Source organism: Phyllostomus discolor, chromosome 1, assembly GCF_004126475.2.
Source record: "Phyllostomus discolor isolate MPI-MPIP mPhyDis1 chromosome 1, mPhyDis1.pri.v3, whole genome shotgun sequence".
Taxonomy (NCBI): Eukaryota; Metazoa; Chordata; class Mammalia; order Chiroptera; family Phyllostomidae; genus Phyllostomus; species Phyllostomus discolor.
Genome location: NC_040903.2, coordinates 68,775,080 through 68,792,972, shown reverse-complemented (window position 1 = coordinate 68,792,972; position 17,893 = coordinate 68,775,080). Strand labels below are relative to the sequence as shown.

Sequence of the window (17,893 nt, the reverse complement as noted above, 5' to 3'; positions counted from 1 at the left end):
CCTTTGGTCTTGTCACACCTGTTACATATGAGGGGTGGAGCCTTAGGTGTTCACCAGAATCGGGCACCCAAGTCACCAGCTAGTGACTTTGTATGTGGGGGCAGGGTCCAAGAGGGAACAATGGCGCTTGCTCCGCTTTCCCTCGGACCTCAGTCCCTTCAGGGGCTTCCCCCGAGCAAACTGAGCCCCTTTGGTGCCGATTCCTGTGTGGGTGGGCTTGTGCACCCCATTGGACTTTCCAAGGACCTCTCCTGTGAGGCTGGGAGTCTCTCCCTGTGCCTCAACCCCCACAGGTGTTTTCAATCAATGTCCCAAGGCTCTATTTTCCAGCGCTGGGATCCTGGGTTGCTCAGTGCCTTGCTTCACAATCGTAGCCTCACTGGGTCTGCCATTTGCCACCCCTTGGCTGGGGTCTGCCAGCTGCCGCTTGCGGGCTCAGGATTCACCTGCTGCAGTCTTGCATCCCCCAGATGCCTTACATACCTGGTCCCAACTCTCTCTACTCTCCATGCTGCAACCTGAGCCTGGCTGCCCGGCTCCACCCCTCCTACCAGTCTGGATGAACGGGTCTATTTCAACTTCTTGGTTGTCCGACTTTCATACAGTTCAATTTTCTGTCAGTTCTGGTTGTTATTCTGTTTCTAAATTGTTGTTGTCCCTATCTTGGTTGTGTGAGGAGGCACAGTGTGTCTACCTATGTCTCCATCTTGGCCGGAAGTCCGGTTTTTAAGACTCTTGATTTAGGAAAACCCTCCCTCTTTGTCGTCGTCGTTGTCATCATCATCACCATCATCACCATTTTTCCCTCCACTATTTTCCTTTGACACTGTCTTGTAAAATGTACATTCTACATCTGTCTGATAAATTCTTGGTGGTCTAGTTTCACTTACTCCTCTATGCCATACAATTCCTGAAAACTGAGGTAAATCTTAATTAGGTTAGAGTAGCACTTTTTGGCAAGAAGACACCATAGGTGAGGTGGTGTGCTTCACTTTGCATCACCCCAGCAGGCAGACAAGGTGGGCTGTCTGTTAGTAATGCTAAGTGTGAGCAGATAGGTATAGTGGTAACCACTTGATCTCTCAGTTATCGAGGTTTAATTCCCCCCTCCCTTTGCAATTTAAAGTGTTATACATTTGCATTATTATCACTACAAAAGGGTCAAAATAAGCCACTATCACCCTTGAATTTAACATCACTTAAATTTTAAGCAAATTTAATCCAATCATTAAATACACAATTCACCAAGTGAATACCAAAGTTGAAAGGACAACGGAGGGGGCATTATCAGAGTCATACAATTTTATATTTGATATTATATTTTACAGTAGAGATACAGATGAAACCATAACTCCATCTTTCAGTTTGTAGGCAACATTTTCTCAACCAAATACCTTTACAAATCTGGTTAGGCCAAATTTTTGCTGAGTAATTAAGTAGTAAATTAAATAGCCTAAAAGAACCAATGAAATATATCTTCACTCCCTTCAAGAAAAACACAACATTAACTTCACATGGCAATCTCAAAAAATGTTAGAAAGTTATCAGCAATGACTTCATAAGCAACTTTTTATTTTGACCAAATACAAAAACATAATTTGAAATCTCAATAGATCTCCTGAAAGTAATGTATTTGGACAAGTGAAAAGCTGGTAAGCATAAATACGACAGACTGAAGCAGGTAATAGAGAGGATGTCTATGAGTCTAGATTTCATATAAAAATATAATTCCTTGCTTCTCAGCATCCAACTCTTTACTTTTCATGTGAGTAAAATAATGGCACAGAAAAATTAGTATGCAATCTGTAGATTTTATTTGACTTTTTAATATTTATTTTTTAAAAGAATCTATTTTATCAATTGTATTTAATACAAGCTGCCTTTTAACCTATAGTTTATAATTATGCACTAGCTGGATAGAGAAAGTGATCCTGAAGTATTTGGCAGGAAGAAACAAATTATCTAGGATTTTAAAAGATTGGCTGCAAGTAATACACAAAACTGACTATTTTTAAACTGGCAATAAAAATCATCCCAAGTAGCTTTGTTTTTTTTTTTAACGATTTTATTTATTTATTTATTTATTTATTTATTTATTTATTTATTTATTTTAGAGACAAGGAGGGAGAGAGGGAGAGAAACATCAATGTGTGCTTGCCTCTCCCGCACCCCCTACTGGGGTCCTGGGCTGCAACCCAGGCATGTGCCCTGACTAGGAATTGAACAAGCAACCCTTTGGTTTGCAGCCTGGCACTCAATCCACTGAGCCACACCAGCCAGGGCCCAAGTAGTTCTTAATTTGTATATCTCTAGAATATTTTTGTTACAGGGTGCAGCCAAGAGGGGGGACCCCAAATGGGCATTTAAAATGGGGTCCAGAACTCAAGGTATCTAGGAGATTTTAGGATGTCTTCACTTCCACCCCCCACAAGGGTGTGGGTTGGGGGAAGGGACAAATGGAGCAGGGCCATTGAGAGCTGTTTAGCATAGCAACAGCCTTGCAGCTAAGCTCTGGTGTGGTCGTTTGGCATATCTATAACCTTTGACTGGTTGCATAGATATGTTAAGTAGCTGTGATCAGCTCTAAGCCAGGGGAAAGGAAGTAACTTCCCCACCCAGATGTAACTGGGGGGGCGGGTCCCCTGCATTACGGTGCCTGCGTGGGAGCTCAGAGAGGACTGGCTCCAGGACATGGGGCCACACCTGCCCAGACTCATGATGGCAGCCCAGTAAAGCTGGAAGGATACGAGTTCTGGCATGTGAAGCCGAGTGTGGGAGGAGTCGGAAATGGGGCCGCAGAGGAAGATTGGCTGCAGGGATTTAAAACCCAGGCTTGGCGGCCATTGAGAGGAGGAGGAGGAGAACCACGCGGCAGCCCTGAGAATGTGAGCCATGTGCAGCCCTGAGGACAGAACCACGCGGCCTGGCAGAGTGGGGAGCCCCACAGCTTTAGAAGGGGAAACCACCACCTAGTTTTAGCAGAGATCCCAGCAACTCAGCCGAGGGTGCCAGGAATCCAGGGAGGTCTCCCAGTCGAGAGGGATTACTAACTGAGAAGAACTAGAGGACTGCCTGAGCCATGGACTTCTATTTCCTTTCCTGAGATACGGTACTCTGCACTGGGCAAAGGGGGAAGGAAGGAAGGACTGTGTCTGTTTGTGGGTGTTTTAAGGGACTTTGGGATTTCGGTAAAGACAATAGGTCACTACTTTAAGTTAGTATAGCATTAAATAAACATTTCCTTTCCTTTTCACGAATCTCTGGCATTGAGAGACGTCTTTCCTCTGGAGGCGGACATAGCGGACCCAGGGCCTTCTTTCAATAATAGTATCTTGTCCCAGGCCCCCCTTCTCTGTTCTGTAACATTTTGACTACTGCTTTTCTATTTTGTTTTGTTATCTTCCATTGAACTATAATATTGCCCACACATCTGAGTTTATGTTACTAAGATGAGACTTGCTCCTTGAAGCCATTTTACAAAAGAGATTAGGCCTTCAAGAATAAAAGACATGAAACATAAAACCTTATTTATACACCTAATGTACACATCAAAAGTTACATGAAACTGCCCTGGCTGGTGTGGCTCAATGGACTGAGTGCCAGACTGCAAACCAAAGAGTCTGTGGTTCAATTTCTGGTCAGGGCACATGCCTAGGTTGTGAGCCAGGTCCCCAGTCAGGAGCACAGGAAAGGCAACTGCAGATTGGTGTTACTCCCCCTCTCTTTTATCCTCCCTCTCTCTAAAACCGAAAAAAAAAATTTAAGAAAAGAGAAAAAGAAAATACCTTCTAATTGATATCCTCAAATGATAATATAAAATATAGTATCCATAAAACAAGTACAAGATAATAAGAAATGAATAAGTCAGGGAAAAGAAGAAAAAGTTACATGAAACTTAAAAACATTTAAAATTTAAATCAATTTTAAAATTAAAAGGAAGATCAAGCTTTGTCAATAATCCTCCTTTCACGGAGGATAAAAGCTTGTTTTGAAAAGACAAAATTCCATCTCTTTAAAAAGAAATACAGCACAAAAAAAATTTAAACCTTATAATGATGAATGTGAAGACGACAAAACTAATCAACTGACAAAAACAAAATTAAATTTTAAGACAGTGTTGCTTTACCTGTGAATATCCTAATTCTAAAAACCTTTTATAATATGTAGCAATCAGATGTTAGAACTTCAATAAAAGTGTCTATTAATATAGTGAAGGAAAAGAAAAACAATTCCAACTTTAAATAACTATTTCTTATGGAAAATTTCAAACATAAAATTAAAGAGAATATTCAAGAATTCTTAAGTCTCTAACGCCCAGCTTAAACAACTATGAACTCATGGCCGATTTTGTTTCATGTATATCCTTATCTCCCCTGCTCCAGACTGGATTATCTTGACATAGGTAAAGCTCAGAAACTACATCATTTTATCAGTAAATATTCCAACATATATCTCTAAGCATTTTTAAACATTTTTCATTGTAGCCTCCCCCTCAAGGAAACTCAATAATTTTGCCCTACCCATAACATTTTAATACCACAATATTGTGTATCTGTTTAGAGATACACAGTATATTATGTATATCTGAGCTTTATACATAAAAAGAGCAAGCTCATTTTCACCCCCTTCGGATCAGTATTTGCCCCACTTGGGAGCATATGGTCTGCACTGGGGGATGCATGCTCTGAAACATAAGGGCCCTTAGAACAGTAAGTAATCCATAATACCATTCTCATTCCTAAAAGTATTTGACAGTAATATTTTAATATCAAATACCCAGTGGGCAACTATGCTTTTCATAATTTACATGTAAAGTAAATTCAAGGATTTTGCCAATGCCCACGTATACAAAAGGAGCAGAAACAATGACATCCAGGCTACATTCACAACTGATTTGAGCGCTCAATAGCACATACACCTTATTATAGCTTCGTAATTACTACCGAGCTTCCTTTCTCAAAGTGCTGATTCCAAACTACCTACAACTAACGGCAGGAATGCTACCAAAAATACAGACACCTGAGGCCCCAACCCAGAACGAGAATTTACCAGACTATCAGGCACATGGCTACTAGAGCAATATTTTAACCAAATTCTCAGTAATTGTAGATGTACTGAAGCTTGAAAACCTGTATCATTGCTGGAAATCATGAGAGTACTGTCTTTCTCCATAGGAATCCCTACAACAGTTCTTCTATTCCTATAAGCAGGGAGAAGCAAAATGACCTTAAACTCCTTAATCCTCTCTACAAAGAGCCTCTCTGGCCGCAGCAAGTTAAAACCATTATTATTCTCAATCTAAGGAGGAACCTGCTCTGTAGACTTCTGCTTTCACACTTTGAGCTCATCTTACCTTTGCTTGAGTGAGAGCTGCCTTCTTCACCTGAAGCTGAGACTGCAGAAGCTTGAAGTTTTTGGACCAGCCCTCCGTTTTGGAGTCACTGGTCTCCACTCCCAGGTCATCATACAGGGACATCTTTTCAGTTTAATGCTGAAAGACAAGGTTGGGGAGGCATGAGATTTTAAAAATGCAATATACAGTACAGATTTAAAATCTTTTTGAGTTAAAAATAACTCACTTTTAAGGAATTTTAAAGGTAAAATATATTTAAAGTGACTCTCCTAGTCCAGGAACCTTCACTGACAGAAGCCAAAACACCTGGTATCCGCAGTCAGTGCCCTTTCTAATACTCATGTACTATTTTGCAAATACACTTCTAGAATAAGATCATGTGGTCAGGAATTCATGAGTGAAATTGGTCTGTTCTACAGCATATAATGAGCTAAAGATGGAAGCTCTAGACTCAGGACATTGTTATTTACATACACCCAATTTAAAAAATTCCACTTGGTCTCAACAGCAAGAGTTGAAGCCTTACAAAAACACCAGACTCATCCAAGCACAATTAGCTACCCTTTTGTAGAGAAAAAATTTAAACATAAGCCTAGAAATTTTTAAAAACCAGAAATGATCTCACAGAAATAGGTTAACCAAATGCTTCTTGAGGGGAGAGAGTTCAGGGTTAGATCTTAAATATTCTGACTTCCTCAGGACACTGGTACAAAGAGATAACCATTCTACAGTGAATGATCAACATACAATATCCCTGCAGAACAGAGCAAGATGAGATAACAACAAAAACAAAGTCAACAATAGTTAACATTTACTAAAACTTACCTGGCCAGGGTGGAGGTAAATGCAGCATCTGCTGTAGGAGCCTAGCGCTAGGTTGCAGATGGGGATCTGGGTGGGACTTGAGGAGATAAACCTGCCCTAGGTCTCTGTGGGAAGACCAACCTCAAACCCAGTCAGGTAAACTCCACAGCCCTTGCTCCTAATCCCTCCTGCTACCTTTTAAAAACCTCAACATTCTGAAACTCACAACATGACCCACTTCTCAAAATTAAAAAAAAAAAAAAAAATCAATCTTTCTCACAGATGGGGGGAAAAACTGTTTTTTGATTGAAATCTCTAAACTGCAAATAAATGCTTAGCACAGGTAGATTCCCATTTATGGATGTATTCCAAAAGTTTGTCAGTTTCCAGGCCCAGACAGCATTTTCCCATAGAAACCATGTTATACAAAACCTGTCCCACCTTTGTCCATGTCTCAGGAATAGGTGATAGAGGCAAGAAGGAAAATATTTAATTTCCCCCCAAGGTTACAAATGACTGAGGGCAAAAGTTATTCTGTGGTACATGCTTACTTCTCCACCCTTCTCTGGCTGGTATTCTAAGACCCTGCTGCCCCAGCACCTTGGCTGACTTTGGTTCCACTTCGCGTAGGGTTGGGGTGGCAGGGGTGGATATCATCTTTGCTCCCTCCAAATAGCTGTTCTGGTTTTGAGCAGTGTACCTCTCTCTGGCTGGAAGTCAGTGCCCCACTAAGCTGTGGCTCCTTCTTAACATTTGAACCCTCAGATTACCTAAAACTTTGTTTTGATTTCTTAATGAAAGGCCCCCAAGGTAGCACAGAAGCAGGGTTGAATAAAAGCAGAGTCCAGGGTCCTGGTGGCTGATTGCTCCAATGAATCACCTAAAAATCCAGGGATGCCTAAATGTTCTCCTCCTCATTAAGGCTTCTGGGACAACTCACCAGCTCAGACCATTTCCTAGACAGCATATCCAATAGGAAATGCCCACTGCCCTCAGTGCAAGACAAAGTGAACATTTTACTCAGGAACTTGGCAAGGCCTTGTCACATTAAGCTTGAGTCACTGAAGCTAAATGAAGAAAGAGTAATGAACTCCACTTCTTAATAAAATATGGCTGAAATACAACCCTGTCTTCAGAGCTATAGCGGGAATCCCCCTGGAGTCTACTCCCTCCTAGTCTGGCATTCAAAACTAATAATTTTTAATTTAAGATTTTGTTTTTTTACTTATTTTTAGAGAGGGGATAGGAGCGAGGAAGTGAGAGACAAAAACATCAATGTGTGGTTGCCTCTTGTGCACCCCCCACTGAGGACCTGGCCTGCAACCCAGGCATGTGCCCTGACTGGGAATCAAACCAACGACTCTTTGGTTCACAGGCCAGCGCTCAATCCACTGCACCACACCAGCCAAGGCCAAAATTAACCATTCTGATCTAAATCAAAATTTAGACAGGAGAACCCAACAACAACAACAATAATAATAATAGCCATGAACTTCCGGTAACATGGCCTGATAAATAATAGTAAGCCCGGCCAAGATGGCGGTGTAGGCAGATATGGTTCGCCTCTGTGCAAAACCACACCAAAATTGCAACTACAGTGTAGAATAACCAAGAACAACCATCACTCAGAACCATTAGAAATTGAGTTAATGGAAGTCTGACAACTACGGAAATGAAGAAACCACACCATCCCGGCTGGTTGGAGGGGCGCAGACGTGGAACGGGCTGGTCCCATATCCACATGCGGTGAATAAAAATTCGGAAGGCATATATCAGGAGCAAGGAGTCCCAGCCCCACACCAGGCCCCCCAGCCCAGGGTTCCAGTGCCAGGGAGCCAAGTCCCCACAACTCTGGCTTCAAAAATCAGCAGGGATTAAGTTGGTGGAAGAAACTTCTGGAGCCCTGAGCAGTTTCTCTTAGAGAACCCACACATGGACTCACCTACTCAGACTCGCTCCCTCTGAGCTCCAACCCTGGGGTAACAGCTTGAAAGGCACCAGTGACATACTGGGAGAAACTGAAGTGACTGGCATCAAAGAGCCCAGAGGCCATTGACCTCTTTCTCAACCCTCCCCCCACAGAGCCACAAAGCCCTGAGTTGGTATTAGATCTGAGAATCCATCAACCTGGCTAATACTGTCTGGAGCCCTGAGCAGTTTCTCTTAGAGAACCCATACATGGACTCACCTACTCAGACTCGCTCCCTCTGAGCTCCAACCCTGGGGTAACAGCTTGAAAGGCACCAGTGACATACTGGGAGAAACTGAAGTGACTGGCATCAAAGAGCCCAGAGGCCATTGACCTCTTTCTCAACCCTCCCCCCACAGAGCCACAAAGCCCTGAGTTGGTATTAGATCTGAGAATCCATCAACCTGGCTAATACTGTTTGACCAGAAAAACAGAGATGAGGGCTGACCTTGGCTGCACCACCTGGGAAAACAAAGGGGCAGCTACTGACCACATTGGAGCACCATCACCTTGACCCTGCACTGCTGATCCTCCAAAGACAGTAGAGGTTGGCGGTCAGTGGTCACAGCAAATCTTGCAGCTGAATGGCCTGGGTAAATTCCTCCCATTGATCTGCCAACAACAACCAAGGATCAACTATAGGAGGAAGGTGTACTCAGTCTACATAGGAGCATACCTCAAGTACCCAACTTGGGTGATAGGGGAGGCTGTGCCACTGAACCCTACAGGACACCTACTACAGTAGGATACACTAACAGGACATGGAGTCAACACAGCTCTACCTAATAAACAGAAAGGGAGGCTGCCAAAATGAGGAGAAAGCAACATGGCCCAAATGAAGAACAGATCAAAACTCCAGAAGAAGAGCTAAACGAAATGGAGATAAGCAATCTAGCAGATGCAGAATTAAAAACATTGGTTATAAGGATGCCCAAAGAATTTAGTGAGGACATCAACAGCATAAAAAAGATCCAGTCAGAAATGAAGGATACACTAATGGAAATAATGCACTATTTACAGGGAAACAACAGTCGAGTGGATGAACCTGAGAATCAAATTCATGGTTTGGAACGTAAGGAAGAAACAAAACAATCAATCAGAACAAGAAAAAACACAGAATCTAAAAAAAATTGGAATAGTATAAACAGCCTCTGGGACAACTTTTGCACCATGGGGGACTACGGGGAGAAGAGAAAGAGCAAAAAATTGGAAATCTATTTGAAAAAAGAATGAAAGAAAACTTCCCTAATTTGGTGAAGGAAATAGACATGCAAATCCAGGAAGCACAGAGTCCAAAACAAGATAGATGCAAAGAGGCCTACTCTAAGACACATCATAATTAAAATTACAAAGCTTACAGATAAAGAGAGAATCTTAAAAGCAGCAAAAGAAAAGAAGTTAGTTACCTACAGTGGAGTTCCCACAAGACTGTCAGCTGATTTCTCAAATGAAACCTTGCAGGCTAGAAGGGATTCACAAGAAATATTCAAAGTCATGAAAAGCAGGGACCTCGAGATTGCTCTACCCAGCAAAGCTATCATTCAGTTTGAAGGGCAAATAAAGAGCTTCCCAGACAAGGAAAAACTAAAGGAGTTCATCATCACCAAACCGTTATTATATGAAATATAAGGGACTAATTTAAGAAAAAGAATATTAAAACTATGAACAGTAAAATGGCAAAGTATACAAATCTATCAACAATTGAATCTAAAAAACAAACTAAGCAAACAAGAACAGAGACAGAATGATGGACAGAGAGTGTTTTGGTGGTTGCCAGAGGGGAATGGGGTATAGGGAAATGAGTGAAGAGGTGAGAGGATTAAGAAGTACAAGTAGGTAGTTACAGAATAGCCATGGGGATATAAAGCACAACACAGGATATGGAGTAGCAAAAGAACTTATATGCATGACTCATGGTCATGAACAATGGAGGGGGGATTGCCTGAGGGAGTGAGGGGTGCTAGGTAGAAGGGGGCAAAGGGGATAAAATCAGGATAACTATATTAACATAATTAATAAAATATAATTAAAAAATATAATTTAGGTAAGATAGCCTTAAACTTTAATCTGAGAAACTCAAACAGAGCAACAGCAAGAAAAACAATTCTGAATGTCCAGCTTAGTCTTGTGGTTCTCAAAAAAAGTACTTCAGAAATAATCATGCATCTTTCATCTACCCTAGTTTAATTTTTTGAGCCCTCTTCATCCAGTTAGTCACCAAATCAAAACCTAGTAAAAATTATGGATTCATTTGTTCTGTCTTTCTTTATTCTTAGAAAGGCAATCAAAGACTAGCACATACTGGGAAACAAATATAAATGAAGCTTTCTGGGAAATTACAAACATAAAGATAAATGATCAAAATGTGATTGCAACCCAAACTCCACTTTATTTCTTCCAATATCTCTTCATAAAAAACTTGAGAAATTCATCAAAAAAGGTATTTAGAAATGTTAGTACCAATGGAAACAGGTTAACCAAATGCCCACTAAATTACGAAGGGAAAAGATTAGTGTATTCATTTTTGCACCTCCAATTTCTGGTGCAGAGTAGGTATTTAATAAACATATATTGAAATATTAATAGTCAAATAAAGTCTATTTAGCCACATGAATTAGTAGTGAAACTTCACAATGCCCACAGCTTCCCGTAGAAAAAATAGGCAAAAACTTCTGGAGATAGGTGGTGGTAATGGTTGCACAATGTGAATGGATTTAATACCACGGTACTATGCACTTAAACACGGTGAAAATGGCGAGCTTCATGTTATGTGTATTTTACTACAATTAAAAAAAGAACAATGGACATCGACAACAGTGTGGTGATTGCAGGTTGGGGGGAGATGGGTGGGGAGAGGTGGAGGGGGGTGATAAATGGTAGTGAAAAGATACAATGAAAAAATGTTAAAAAAAAAAAAAAGAACAGGTAAAACGGAGGGAAGACGTGAGAGAGGGGGTGTGAGGTAACAGGGTGCTGTTTAATTAACTCTCATATATTTCCTGATCTGTAAGGCTCACATCTCATAGAAATATTTCCCAAATTTGGAGGTTAAAAAAAATCAAGCAGTATAGAGGATCTCTGCCTCCAACAGAGTTCTTTCATCTAAGAATCCAATATTTAACAAAGACTTCAGAGTTGAATTAATGAGGTTTCATGAGACCATTCTTCCTCCAATTCCATTTCTAAACTGAAGATGGTTTGTGGACAACCCCATCCGAAAAGATGGTTTGATTTGACTTGCCTGCAAGCTTCAGAAATCATTATACCACAAAATCTTATGTTAAAGTCCATTCTATTTTCAAAACCTTCAAATACACTTTAAATACTAGAAACTGATGTCATCTTAGCATCATCTGCTAGTTTCTGCAACAAAGTGCTTCTAAATCAGATCTCTGCGTCACAGTAAATGCAAAAGAGCTTTTTCGTTTTTACTGAACTTCAAACCCACAGGACTTCATTAGTTACAGCAACAGCATATTCATCATCCATCCTCATATGTATGGCCTGCTTTTAATTAATTACTACAGTGCTACTAGCATCAGTGACTTCACCCAAAACAAGAGTCAGGATTCAGACAAGAACCTACATGCAACCTATCTGAACTGTCCCCTCCTCCCCACCCTCATCCCATTCAAGTGATTTCCCCTGGCCCGGGTGAGCAGCAACCTGAAACCCATTCACATGAATTTCTTACTCTCTTCCTTTTGTATAATTTTCTTTACATAGGTTTACTGCATCTATTCCTTAAAAGGTGTATATACTTTTAATTTTAGTTGTTTAAAGCACTTATAAAAATACCATAGTTGATTCATTCATTCTCCCCACAACTACCACTAAATGTAACAAATGCATTGACAGCCAGGACTTGAACTTCATTCATGCTGAGATGTTAGTTAGATGATATAACACATTTTTATCATGAAGCCTTGTGCCAGGTAATAAAAAGTAGCACTTTCTAACATTTGGATATACCTCGAGAAGCCAGGATCAAATGCAAATACAAACAGCGGACTTTTATAACTTAAAATACCTGCTATTTACTTCTTTTTTATTGTAACACCACCTTTTGATCAACATATCTTTCATATATGCTCCATTTAAGAAGAAACACAGCAAACATGGTTAGCTAGAAGAACGATGATTTTTCAAGATTCTATCTAAGCTGGCAAAGTATGTTTTTTAAACACGCCCACTGGCAGAAAAAAAAATGTGGAAGCAGTCGTCTCAGATGTGTCCCAACCGCTCATCTTTCAAGTGCATCTCTGAAGCCTTTGGTGACTACTACTCACACATAAAACTATCGCCAATTTGTTTCCCTGCAACACAGTGGGACCAGGGCAACTTTTACTTGTTATGCCTCTTACAGGTTGTTGACACATGATTCTCTTACTATACCATAAGCTCCCTAAATGTACGGGCTGCTTCTGCCTTCATCCTTGTATCTCTTGCTTAGCACCATGCTTCAAACATTGTAAGTGCTTTATAAATATTTTCTAAATATATCAGTGAATGGATAGAAAATTAACACACTCCTATTTAAATCACATTATTATAAATCAGTAAGATCTGTAGATCTGCCTTTTAAAGATATCAACTTATGGTAACTGGGATTTGATACAACTATGGTAGATTTTAAATAGCATACTATAATTAAAGGAACAAAAAGTACTGCAACCATATGATTAATGTCAATGTCTGAGATCTGAGCACCTCAAGAAACAAGCTTGGTAGGAGGCTCTCATATTACTAAATAGGTCTTCATGTGCCATGAGGTGAAAATGAAGCCTAAAGAATATGGGAAGTATGTACTGATGGAAAGGAACAGGTGAAAGGAACAAGACAGATACTACGAGGGGCAGTGCACATTGACGTCCACAGAAACATATAGGTAACACAAGGCATGCTGCATGGATAAGACTTACAATGACTTTTTTAAAAAGATATTTTTAAATTTCCCTATACCTTGACTCTGACACACTTGTCCTAGTTTAGTATTTTCCTCAATTCTCACAGACTTGATTATTATCAAGATACCACAGGCTGGAGTGTATTCCTAACAAAGCCCATGTAATTTACATGGACTTACAGAGTCCCCTGTAATTTAGATGCATTAACAGAAAGTCCTTCACAATTTACTACTACAAAGACTTGAGGGATTACTAGCCCTTGATCTGTTTCATGAAGACAATTTAAAACAAAACAGGTAAAAAGAAATCCACTTTATAAAGTTATATTTGGGAACTCACAACAATTCTCCCCCAATTTTTATTTTCCATAAAGGCTAGCCTTAGTCATTCCAGAACTCCACAATCAGAAGAGCTCTTCACCATTAACACTTCTATTTACACCAGGTTATATTTTTGTCTGTCTGACTACCTATCCCAAACAGTACAGCACGCGGCACATTTCTTAATAAAACTCTCAAAATAAAACACCCTCGGTTTAAGTTCCTCATTTTTTACTCTATATTGCTGGATATTCTTATTAGAGTCAAAATGTCTGCAGCCTTTATCCTATAAAAATATGAAAACTGAGTTTCATTCTATAAAAACGCCACCTGCTGCTGGGAGACAAAGTCTTCATCTAATTCTTATCCAGAATATATTTTCCAACCATACACCTGCTTCTAACAATGAATCTCCTCAACGGCTGTCCTTTACTGTCTGTTCAAAGAACCTTTGGATCTGACCCACCTCCCCTCAAACCTCTCTCTCTCTGCCTTACCTGCATTTTCCAGAATGCACTACGGTGCTCCTGGTGGCCGAGGCTACCTTTACACTTCTTTCCCCTTCGGGGAACCTTTTCCCACCGTCTCGCACATCTAACAGAACACCTCTAAAACTCGTTGCAAGCGCCACCCCCTCTTGGAAGCCTTCCCAGACCCCACCTTAGTCCTTGGATCAACCCGGGCACAGGTTTTTAAGATTATTCCCCAGAGACCAAACTCCGAAAGAAGGGGTAGAATCTTACTCATCTCGCATCTGCTGTTCATTACATATGGTCTAGGCCACAGGTGACCGTCAAAAAATGCTCGAAGACTGAACACCAGAGCTAAAGCACCACTTGAAAAGGACAAGGAGCAAGCTAATATTGCAGTCAAGATTTCCTTCACCCGCCCCTCATCTTTGAGAAACGACCACTTCTGGTATTCTGTGGCCACGAAGTAACTAGCTTCTCTCCTCTCCACTCCCTGGGGTCTTGCAGGAGTGCAAGTGTGCCGGGCCACAGGTGACAGGGGCCTGCCTACCGGGGTCCAGGGACTGAGCAACTTTTCAAAACAAGTCTAATTAAGGAGGGGAAAGAAAAACGTCCTCGGGTCCAAAAGAGACGGTAAGAGACAAACGGGAAAAGGAAGAACGAAGAGTGGAAGAGTTCGAGGCTCTGGTGACCCGAGGCAAATAAAGGAAAGCGACGGCGGGGCGCAAAGGGAAACACGGAGGGTCGCCGGGGCCGGACCCGAGGCCCGCCTGTTGCCCGAGGACGCCGGCGGCTCGAGGGACCGGCCCGGGATCTCCCGCTCCACTGCGGTGCGGCCTAAAGCCACGGCCTTGCATCCAAAGCACCCCCCCCCCCACCCGCGGGACCCGCTCCCGCCCGGGACGCCACTTACCCGAGCCGCCGGGCCGACTGTACCCATGGGCCACGCCACGGCGGCGCACCAAGGACAAGACGCCGCGGGAGGGAAGACCGGGTCCACTTAGTGTAAGCCTGTGACCTCGCAGCCCACTACCGGTTCCAACCACTACGCTGAGGCCGCAGGGTCCGAGCCGCCGCGGACTAAGAGAAAGCGTACGGCTGAGAGAGAGAGGCTCACCTGTGCCGCAGTCGCCTGCCCGCGACGCCCCTTGCTGGAGGGAGGACCTCACTGCACCGTGCCCCCCCCCCACCCCCCCCCCCCCGCGCTTCCTCCAGCATGCTTCTCTAAAGCCAAGAGGTGTCAACAGTGGCACAAATTTGTGAAATTTGATACTGAGGAAAGTGCCCAGTGACCACAGATGGTGAGAAGGACAAATGGTCCAAAGCTGCAAAGATGGTCTTTGGCAGCCAACTGTGTACTGTCAAGTGCCTACTAATAGGAGAGAAGGGGAGAATCCCTCTGAGCCCTTCGCTGTCATCCATTCAAAACCATTCTTGTACATACGCAACGCTGAACATTAATCACCATAGGTGAGATGAGTGCAAAAATACTGCAAAAGAAATGGCAACAAGCACAAAAGTAAAGGTACGACTAAGGAAACAATACATATGGAATTAAGGTTACATACATGTTATAAAGCCTCACAATTTAAAAACAACATAACAAAAATTGGGAGGAAAAGAGAAAATGGGATTCTGTGTAAATATGATTTTCATATATATAATTTGAGGTAAAATATTTCAAACTGGTAAATCAAATGGACATTTAAGTAAGTATATATCTCAGGACAAAGGAACATAGAAAGAATATAACCAAGTAAAATCTGGTAATTACAGATTACCAGAAAGGAGTAAAAAGAGAAAAGAAAGAAATACAGTAAGGAGTCAATGGAGAATCTGAAATAATAGATGATTAAGCAGATCTCATATGTTGGAGATCTCCAGGTTGCAGGCTATTTCCTACCACTGCCCTCCTTCTGGCTGGAGTGTTGTGCATTCCCGAATCATTAAGCCACACATTGACAGACAAATTTTTTATTCACAGGCCACAGATACAGTCACCTGCATTGTTTGGGGTTTTGTAGTTTCTCAGGAAGAAATTATGTTTCCTGCTCGTTTCTGAGTACATTAGAAACATCATTCTTACTTCCACTTCCTGTCCAAAGTAACTAATACTACTTTTATTTTAGCAACTGAGAATCTGACGCTTAATGAGATGGGGGACTTTAACCCAGGCCATGCAGTTAGAAGGAAGGATGAACAAATTGTGGAGATTCAGAAGAGGGACAAGACACAAGGCACAGTGGATGAGTCCAGGTTGGAGAAAAAACATATCTAGTGATGCCCAGCAATACAAGATATATGGCACTCCTCCAGCAGTGCTCAGCAGCTGGGAGGAAGGTGGGCAGAAATAGATGGTAGCATTAGTCAAAAACTAGAAATTAGCATGGCAGATGCTCTGGGAGGAAAGGAGATGAGGGAGGGGCTTAGGCTGGCAGGAAGTGGCTGGAATGAAACTTCATAGCACGCAAGACAAACACTGCCAGAGGACCGGGAGGAGCGAAATTAAACAAATGTGTGGGTGCACTAGAAGGAAAGCCTGTAAGAGCAAAAATTCACCAGCAGACTAAATAGTCAATAATGACAGTGAAATTCAATTATTTTGGGGGACAATTTATATGGAAGAATCTATTTTTGTTTCCAAAATATGTAACCATATGCAGAGAAAGCATCTAAGGAATATTTGCCAGTATGATTTTTCTCTGGGTAGGTGGGACTATAGCAGCTCTGCATTTATATTTTTGCTTATTTGTACTGTATTTTTCCCCAGTAATTTTTTAAAATATTTTTTTATTTTTTTATTTATTTTTAGAGAGGGAAGGGAGGGAGATAGAAAGAGAGAGAGAGAGAGAAACATCAATGTGCGGTTGCTGGGGGTTATGGCCTGCAACCCAGGAATGTACCCTGGCTGGGAATAGAACCTGGGACACTTTGGTTCCCAGCCCGCGCTCAATCCACTGAGCTACACCAGCCCGGAGTATTTTTCCCCGGTAATTTTTAATTATATGTAGAATTTTCTGAAATTGTTCAGAAATTTTAATTCACTTTCTATCCATTGATGTCTGTTTTCCTTGATTGATGAGATTTTCCATAAATTTTGAATTGTTTTGATTGTTTGAAAACTAATATTTCAATTAAAAATTACATTTTTTAAAAGTAATTTTTATGCATTTTTACTTTAATGGGGATATGGTTTAGATGCCAAGTTTTCATATGCACACACCTAAAATGGTCAATAAACTTATACAATGTTTTCCTCACTTTCCAGTGCCATTCCCGTTTTTCCAGCAGGGAGACTCAGACCTTGATCTGAGAGGTGACCTCGTGGGGTCTGTCGTCTTTTCCATCATGTAGTTTGGTGCCATCCCCATAGCGTGTGGGCAGAAGCAAGTTTTATTTCAGGACTTTGATGGTGAGTACAGCTTTGAGTGACAACCTTAATGTGGTCCTCAAAGTGTGCTCAGGTCATTAAAGCCAAATCAGTGGTTTACATGGCAGCATTGGGAAATGACTTTACCTGTGATCAGTGGGATTTAAAAACGAAGGATTAGTAACCCTTTCAACTTACACTCTTCCTCTGTGGAGCAAAAGCATTGCAGAGAGTAGTGGTGACAGTTGAGCACAGAGGTCGAACTTTCATAGAACAGCAGAGGAGAACTAGTGCTGACCCAGTGCTGGGGATTTTAACACACATCATCCCGCTGATCCCTGAGTACCCAACAAGACAGGTGCTACTGTGAACACGAAAGTGACACTCAGACAATTAGCACTAAAAACACTGCGTAATGATAGACTGCATAACATGCCTTTTATTAAACCACTGATACTGTGTTTGCCATGCTAACATTTGACTCAGTGTATACTTTGGAAATCATTTCACAGTTTCACAGCTATTAATAGCTCTAGAGGCTGTATTCAAGTGTTTAAAAATGTCAGTTTGGAAGAAATGTGGTTTTCTTCTGATCCTAAAACCAACACATACGCTCGTGGAAAAATATTAGAGTATACAACTAAGCGCAACAGATTAAACAGAAAGAATCTACAACAACTCCTTCTGAGAATTAAGTCCT

The 17,893-nt window shown here is 41.5% G+C and overlaps 1 protein-coding gene and 1 long non-coding RNA gene across 3 annotated transcripts in view; one reads left to right on the top strand and one right to left on the bottom strand.

Moving 5' to 3' along the window:
- RBM17 (RNA binding motif protein 17) overlaps nt 1–14,916 on the bottom strand; it is a 63,958-nt gene extending 49,042 nt beyond the window's left edge. The window contains exons 1-2 of one of the 2 annotated variants that reach the window (XM_036024362.1): nt 14,737–14,916; nt 5,354–5,491 (exon numbers count right to left, since the gene is read on the bottom strand). In XM_036024362.1, coding sequence (XP_035880255.1) covers nt 5,354–5,476 — 123 coding nt within the window. In that variant the 5' untranslated portion in view covers nt 5,477–5,491; nt 14,737–14,916. The remainder of the gene's footprint in view (nt 1–5,353; nt 5,492–14,736) is intronic. The other variant, XM_028507133.2, reaches the window with a different exon arrangement.
- On the top strand, nt 10,163–12,898 carry LOC118500257. The gene is made up of 2 exons (XR_004902811.1): nt 10,163–10,808; nt 11,456–12,898. It is a non-coding gene; the product is annotated as an uncharacterized LOC118500257 (long non-coding RNA).
- Nucleotides 14,917–17,893: the final 2,977 nt, after the last annotated feature.